General features: G+C 38.2%; 1 protein-coding gene across 4 annotated transcripts in view; it reads right to left on the bottom strand.

The window, feature by feature from the left end:
- Nucleotides 1-5,481: 5,481 nt before the first annotated feature.
- The window catches only part of tmtc4 (transmembrane O-mannosyltransferase targeting cadherins 4), a 12,563-nt gene continuing 9,426 nt past the window's right edge, over nucleotides 5,482-8,618 (bottom strand). For 2 of the 4 annotated variants that reach the window (XM_042763864.1, XM_042763863.1), the window contains 4 exons: nucleotides 8,463-8,577; nucleotides 6,091-6,203; nucleotides 5,926-5,995; nucleotides 5,482-5,705 (listed from right to left, as the gene is read on the bottom strand). In XM_042763864.1, coding sequence (XP_042619798.1) covers nucleotides 5,557-5,705; nucleotides 5,926-5,995; nucleotides 6,091-6,203; nucleotides 8,463-8,577 — 447 coding nt within the window. In that variant the 3' untranslated portion in view covers nucleotides 5,482-5,556. Of the gene's footprint in view, nucleotides 5,706-5,925; nucleotides 5,996-6,090; nucleotides 6,204-8,461; nucleotides 8,600-8,618 lie in introns of those variants that run through there. The other 2 variants (XR_006160840.1, XR_006160839.1) reach the window with 2 other exon arrangements.

Genomic DNA, 8,618 nt, shown 5'->3' on the forward strand with positions numbered 1-8,618 from the left:
CCTTTTTTTACCTCTAAGAAGAGATTTTGTAAATGGTTTCTTGGACAGCACTGCCCCCAGTGGTCAGTTCTGTAGCTGCAGATTTGTACGGTAGAGATTCTGGAGCTGCAGACTGGTTCCGTAGAATGTATTACATATTTTGTTGACCTTTATTTATCTGTAGCCTAAGCCTGTAGTCTTTTTTTTATACAAACCCGGAATAGTTTCATTTATATAGATCTAGCATTTAATTTATTAAAAAGTGTCACGATGAATAAATTCCTAAAAATGAAAGAATTTGAATATTGTTACACTATTAAAAGTGAATGAGTTCTGAATGATAAATAAATGTATATATTTATATATAAAAAAAAAAAAAAAAAAAAAATATATATATATATATATGTATATATATATATATATATATATAAAATGCATTATATAAAATGTTTTGTGTGTGCAGAAAATGAAGTCTGCTTGAAGCTTGAAAGTCTATAATTACTTATATACATATATAATCCAGCAACTCTGAAGAAGAATGTTAGATGAAAAAAAAAGGTCTAATTAAAGGGTTTTCACTTTGTGGTGCCGGCAGCAGGGTTCTGAGCGATTGTCTTAGCTGGGAAGTTGCTCAGCAGCAGAAGGTAATGGTGGGGTGGACTCCCTTTACCCTCAAAGCCTTCTGTTAAATTTGGCAGAAAAACATCGGGCCCAAAAAGGAACAAAGACAAACCTTTCCTCATAGAAATAAGAAAAGGCTTTGAGAAGAATAGTCCAATTTGACCCAATCTTCTAACCAATTTGGTGCCCACTCTTGCAACGGAAACATTTGGTCTTAAATTACCAGAATCGCACCGAGGCTTCTGATATACATTCCCTGTATGGCAGATGTTGCACATTAATTGGCATGTGCGCGGCTCTGACCCAGGGTCCCTAACTGAGGGTTTAAATAGCTTATCTATTATTTGTTGTTACTTGGCCGACTCGGCCGGCACTTCCAGACATGGTATTTCACGCTTTGCAGCTTCCAGTGTCGGCGTGGGCTTTTGGGGGGAGCCCAGTGTTTCAGTGGTGATGTCGTAACAGCAGGTAAGCTCTAAACACCATCTATCAGGCACACATACTCGCCTCTAACATGGCCAGAGCTGTGACTGATGGACCTGTCTGTAGTATGGATGTTTAGCGCAGTGGCAAGCCATATGCCATTGGCACCGTTTCCTCTTCACTAAGCTAAAGAAGGGTGGTGCTGAGTGAGAGAGACCAAGAAAAAAAACACAGACACAGAGAATGCAAGAAGCCCCTAGCAATTGACATGAGATACCAAATCTCCATTTTTTCTTCTTCTCTGATTTCTGGAAAACCAGATGATAAGAAATTACCCAACAGCCATTCCATTCGATCCTGTCCCGCCCTATTCACCCCCACCTGCCTTAAACCCTAAAAAGCAGAGGATATTGTGTTTTTAATAACAGTGAGAGAGCTCTGATGTATTTTTCCATCTGTTCAGAGCGGCCCACCGCATGGCCGAGTGGCCGCCCCCCTTGTGAGAAGAGCACAGCTGTTACTGTAAACCCTGTCCAGAGAGCAGCTCACACCCCTCTGCACCTCTAAAGGATCAAATGAACAAGTTTGGCTCAGTGCAGTCAGCCTTTGCAGCTGCAATTTCAGACCTCTTTAAATCATTTTTCATGCTTACCAGAAATGAATAATGCACACATTAACTGGTGCCAGTTAATAAATTTCCATCTCACTGCACCTTTTTTCCCTCAATAAGATCCAGAGTGTCTCATTTGGTTGTGCAAAACAGCTAAGAGGGTTCCCTTAAAAAATGATATTCTCCATTTATCTCCCTGAGGAAAAGAGCACTTTCTTTATTTTAAACAACCGGCTACAGTAAGTTATCTACAGTACTACATCAAGAAGGTGACACTTTATTTATCTATTAATTTATTCAGAAATACATAAAAATGCAGTTCATTTATAGTGACCTAAATATAACTTGTCCATAATGAGAATGTTTTTAATTTCTATATTGTAGTTCATCGTGATATTATATTACATAAGAAAAGAATGACATCATAATGAAAAAGCCTTATTAAAATTACTAAGTAGTTTTGCATGTTTTATTATTTCTTAGGGAGATTTTTTTTTTTTTTTAATAAAAACTGCTTAACTACTTAAGTCATGTGAGCCATGAACATGCAACAAAAAAGATCTATAGAGGACCCCTGTAGACTTTATTGTCAACAGTTTTTTTTAGCTTAGCATATTTTAAACAGATTTTTCCTTTTAAATTTGAATCAAATCAAATAAATTAATAAATAATTTAATCAAGGATAAAAACTAAATACAAAAGTACACCCACATATACATCTAAAATTGTTTCATGTGTGAATGACAGGGCAGGGTTGAAATGTCCATGATATTAATTCAGCAAACCCAGACCAGCAGCTGGCATCAATGGCCTCTACTTGCCCATCGCGAACAATTAATCAGTAGGGCAGAGGTGGACGTGGGAAATGTTGGTGGCAGGATCGCGTGTGACAATCATTCCTTTTTAAGATGCCAGGGAGTGTATCGTAGTAATTCGCGGAGTGCTCCTCAGAGCGGGGCGACGATAGTTTCAGGCAAAATGCTTCCTAATGAGTGCCATCCCAATAATCACACATGTGCGTGAATCCTGACCCGGTGTCAGAGGAGCGGATGTACTGTGCCGGATGGCCGCAACTGTTCTGGGAAGATCTGCAAAATGTACATCAATTAGACTGGAAGTCGGAGAGCTGACATCACAACCCATTAGTTTTGTTTAAAGGACTGCAGGGTGGGCCAGGGAGCATTTAAGAAGAGCAACATTGACAACATCCTGTCAGATTGATTAGCAGTCTGTCAGAGGAGCTCTGAGCTGTAAAATGTGATTCAGGGCTTGTTCATCTAAACATACTGTTAGACCAAGCAGCTAATAACGTTCACAAAGCGGCACGTGTCAAGTTCTGCACTGCGAGCTAGCCATAGTGCTGAAGCTTAAATAAACCTCAGGTCACTGACTGTAAAGAAGAAAAGAAAAAAAAGGATTTCCCTTGTTTTCAGTTAAGATAAATTCCACCGGCTCTTGGATTCAAAGAACCACAGACAATTCCTGCTGGTGTGGAAACGGCGAAGCTTAATTGTTAGTGGTCTGAACTAGAGAGGGGGGTTGCAACAGAAATTGGTTCATAATGGTTAGATGACATCAGAAATGGGAAGATATTTCATTTTCTCCTCATTTAGTCCTCTTAAATCATACTAGAACCATCTCAATCAGCAATGAATAAATTCATTAATTGCCATGCTGTGATATTCCCATAGCAACATACTCGCATGCTTGTGAGTTAAGGTTAAATTTAGCATGCTTCATAAGTTCATTGCTAGATCAAATTAAATCTACTGTTCTGCTCTAGATCTGAAACAAAAATAGAGGCTATTTACAAATTTAAAGGCTGGGTTAATTTTGTGCTTTTGTGACAGACTATTAATTACAACATAAATCAAGACTATAATATTGCTTAATTCATTGCAACTTACCAAATTAATTATTGTTCAACAATTAAGGGTCAGTATGATATCTTTTAAAGAAATGCATAGTTTTTATATCATTATTATATCAAGGACACATTAATTGTCAGTATATATATAAAAAAGAGGTACTGTCACATCAAAAGTGACAGTAAAGGAATTAAATTTGTTACAATTCTGATAAAAAAAAAAGTTTAAAAGAAAAAAGTATCATGTTTCCACAAAAATATAAACATTTTCAACATTAATAATAATACAAAATGATATTGAGCAAATTAGAATGATTTCTGAAGGTACAGAATGTTTCAAGAGACATCAAACTAGTGCATTGTAAGAAATTGTTGCCTGGGTAGGTCATTGTACTGTACTAAAATATTTAACTATGCTGTGATTGACCAATAAGAAGTATTTTAAGCTCTAATCAAGACTAACATACAGTATTTTAATATTTTAATAAAAATGCTATTGCTGCTGTCTTGAAGGAAAACTTGACGGGTAGATGTTCCTAGACACTATTTTTCAACTGACTTCAGCATGTCAATTATATAATTACATTTGAGATAATACCATATATTGAATCTAATCAGTACTGTCCAGGTTCCGTTGTCCCAGGAACTCATTTTTTGATCATCCTTTTTCTAACCTCCATGCTCAAACAATGTTCAAATGCATTTACCATACAGTTTTCACATATAGTTCAGGGTTTTGTTGTTGTTTTTAACTTGCTTGTATAGTTCTAGAACCATTTGACCTCCTATCCATGAATTTTAGTACAACTGTATACAGGTCCAATGGATTCCACACACTTTTAAACACAATAATGTGCAAAAACAGAAGTGGACACAGTAACCCTTCTATGCAACACTATGAAAATATTGCTGGTACAGCGTGTGAAATTCAAGCAAAGATGGAACGACACCAGTCCACCCATGTTGGTTCAATTTCAGCGGTGTGAATGGAAGTAGAAGTAGGAATAGCCTGAAAATACAGGCAGACAGTGGTTACACAATAATCCAAAGTTTTTTTTTTTTTTTTTTTTGTAATTGTTGTTCAAAAAAGCGATTCTAGTAATACCTTTATCTATATATTACAACTGCAGGCTGATATTTCAGATCTTAGGATGGTATCATTAGAACAACCCTGTCACTTTAGCAGCACCGTCTTTGCGATCCCGGTTTTTCAAAAGTGTCCTGTTGGCCGGAGGAAGCAGGTGAAAAAATAGAAGCACAGTGCCTTTTAAACTAAGATGGAGACTTGTTGACTGAAGTTGTGTCTTGAGGTCAGCCATCGCTCAGCCCACTAACTTTCAAGAGCAACCAGCATCTGTGAGGATGCCCCCAGGGACTGCGTTCCACCTCCTTTGAAGCCTCCATTCTGAGCTTCACTGTTTTCTTTGCCATCATGACTGTCGGCTTCCTACTTGGGGTGACCCTATGGCCCCCCGGCCCCGGCACATCAGAACACAGACTCACAAAACACCTTTCCGACATAAACTACAGAGGACTCAGAAGAACGAAAGGCCACGATCTGGTGCTCGTGACACATATGTTAGATTTCGCGGAAGGCGTGTAAACAGACGCGCTAACAAAAACCATTGGCCTATGGTTTGTGTGATTCAAGATAATTCAATATTTTAAAGTGCAATTTGTTGCGATGTCCACAGTACGGTACATTCTTGGTGGATGGCCAAGAGTAACATACTTTGCAATTACAAAGTGTAACAGACTAATAAATAGAGGCCCAGCTGACATAACATGAGGTCAAAGATGAAAGTCAAGATAGTGGATATGTTCCATATGTCTTGAGACTACAGTTACACGTGACAAACTCATTTGAGCCGGTTAAGAAACCATAGTCTTGACCTTAAAAGACTATAATGTGGCCAGAATCGAAGCACTGTGTATACAGCATCTGTACATGTTCAAAAAAAAGACAAAAGTAAAAAAAAAATAAGATGAATTCATTTATTTAGTTATGTAGTGACCGTAAAAAGATTTCTGTGGCATGCAGTTATCAAAAACGGTGTTATCCAACAGTCCTTTGCCGCTGTTCTAGTTTGCGTTTTAGCATGTTGTAGTTTTCCTTGGTCCCTGGAGCGTTGGGATCCAGTCGAAGAGACAGTTCATAGTGCCGCTTTGCTAAGTCTAGTTTTCCCCAACGGTGATAAAGAACAGCTGCAAGAGCACAAAAAAGACCTGTCACTTAAATCAAGGGACTGTACAGTAACTTAGCATTGGTCCCCAGTGAACGGGAGAAGAATCATAGCCACAGCGCTTTGTTTATTGATTCAGTCACACCGATTAATGCCTGTATCATTTAACATTCAGGAGTCAAAACTTGCCAACTGTTTTTTGTGACAATACTAAAGTGCCAGCGGGATTCAGGGAGACTTACCAAGATTACCATGGCAACTGGCAACGTTTGGGTTGATCTTCAGAGCATTAAGAAAAAATCCTTCCGACTCCTGAGAGAAAAAGGAACACTGGTTATTATCAGAGAAATAGTTTGAGTAACATTTTCACAAAAAGCAGCACTACATGGAAAAAAGTTTGTATTAACCTTGTACTTTTCCTGTTTCCCGAGGACATTGGCGAGGGAGAACATGATGGTGTGATCTTTTGGCAATATCTTTAATGCTTCCTTTCCAATCAGCTCAGCCTGAGCCAGATTGCCTGTAATGAAAAGAAAAAATATTAAATATAAGATGAACTGTTACCTTGCTAAGACAAAGTATTACTGTTGCTCAATAAGTTATGAATGATAACTCAAAATGCTGGGCTTTTACCTTTTTTAAAATAATTCAAACTTAACGATTTTTGGCTTATGATAAAATGGGAAAAAAAACATAGAATGGGTTCTATACATGTCTACTGCCTAGATTTTTCTATTGAAATCTAAGTACTACGCAAGCTTCCAGTGTAGTATTTTCCCATAACAAACTCTTTGCTCAAATTTCTAATAACTGTCATACACAATCAGTTACATTATATTATAGTATAGGATATCATATACTGTATATAAACAGTAGAAAATATACAATTTTAGTATATTATATTAAAACATAATTAACTATTCTTATTAACGCAATCCAGGAACTTTAATATCAATATTGCTTTGTCCTATAGTGGGGAACTTCCTCAATTTCATTTTCTGCGCTACACCGGAAGTTGTGTTGGCCAGTGAGGCTAATGTGGAAGCGTTCATGCATTCTATTATACAGAAGTAGAAACCCAAGCAATATCCAGGGACCAGAATATCATAGAGACTTGGGGGGGGACTTTTGACTTGAGCCTGCAAATAACAACCTAGCAACCACTCAGAACATCCTAAAAAGCAACATCACACAGAACATCTCCGTACTGTAGCTCCATAGATCAAATGTAAAAAGAAAATATTTTGTAAAAGAACAACTTGTTTTTAGTGCCACATTCTTATTGTGTTTGTGCCAAACCATTTCCATCATTAAAACTGACCTATGAAAAAAAAAAAAAAAAAAAAAAAAACACTACTAAGAACTGAGAAGATGAAAATTGTTTACATTTTTAGAAATAGTTCTAGATGTCACAAAAGGGCAACCGTATAGTTGTCATTCTGTGATTTCTGTTGACTGTGCAGAGCGGATTGCTCTGGTGTGTCAGCAGCCTCCAGAAGAGAGTTTTTCAACTCCACACATGGCTGATTCTTTTAGTTTCCTAATTAAAGGGCAGCACAAGGACTACTGACTTATTGATCTGGATGTCAAAACTCCCTCTGACCAACGACTCAGACAGATCTTCTCTCACCGGCTGGCCCTTAACAAATTCATGAGTTGCTGAGGATTCTTCCTCACTGTTGAAACCTAAACATGACTCATGTTTTATGTTTGCACACTTTCTTGATAGGTTTTTAGTTTAATATTATAAGGGAACAAAAGCATTAGAAAGCATCTCCAATTTCCTGTTTGCAATCATTGACTTATTTTACGAGGGGTTTTGAGATCAAGTAAGGTTGGAAAATGCAGAGCGAGATGATGCTGGTGCCAGGGTTTTTTTTTTTTTTTTTTGTTTTTTTGGCAAGGAAAAAGGACCGTGCCAAGACTCTCCAGGGAGGGCCAACCTGCCTGGGAGACGCGTTTGAATAAATGGCTTCTGTCAGGGAATCGCGCCATTCTCCACACGGCAGGGAAGAGTGGCCTTAAAACAACACACAAGGCTTTTAATACATAAATTTCAAGCATTGCTGATTCTTGCTTTTCCGGTCTAATCATGTTGGGTTCTTATGCCGCCATTTCCTGGAAAGGACATCCTCTATTAATTCGGTAACATCTCGTAACATTTATGTAGGGCTGGGCAACAAGTCTGTTATACTTTCCCAACTATATTGTAGTATGTGCTCTTTATATAATGCAAAAAAGTATTGAAAGGTTATTAGATAATTCTAACAAAAAAATAAGTCCCTGTAGGGTCTCTGACGAGATAAGGGAGTGAAGATGGGATGCAGGAGTTAATTGTTGTAAAGGGTAAACTAATTATGCGGCATGGCCCCATGTGGCAGCGTGCACCTGACGCTCAGCATCTGCAGAATGGAAGTTCACACCTCTCTCACACACAGCTATGAGCCGTGGCTATACTTGGGACACCAGATGAAAATGACAAGGCGAGAAGATTTGGGAAGAGGCCAAGATCATCCGTTTACCCCCAAGGGCAGGGTCAAGGTCACGTTTAATGAGAACACTCACTCAGTTTAAGCATACATGACTGCCCCTGTCTGAACGTAACAGATCTATACTGCATTGCTAAACTGTGATATATGCAACAACTAGCCAATCAGAATCAAGTATTCCAGATGGCATCTAATGAAATAAGTATATCATCCATAAGTATACTAATTTTACACTATTTGTGGCAGTATGTACTGACCTTTTAATAAATCATTTTCCATCTACACCTTACCAGTGTTGTCTAACAATATGACCATGTTGTTCCACGCCAGGCTGTGGTCAGGCTTCAGCATGGTGGCGTTCCTCCAGGCGTTCAGCGCATCAATGCTGCGGTTCAGGTCTGCATACTGGGGATAAAACAAACAAGCACTAATCATAAACAGTGGCC

This window comes from Cyprinus carpio, chromosome A9 (assembly GCF_018340385.1).
Source record: "Cyprinus carpio isolate SPL01 chromosome A9, ASM1834038v1, whole genome shotgun sequence".
Taxonomy (NCBI): domain Eukaryota; kingdom Metazoa; phylum Chordata; class Actinopteri; order Cypriniformes; family Cyprinidae; genus Cyprinus; species Cyprinus carpio.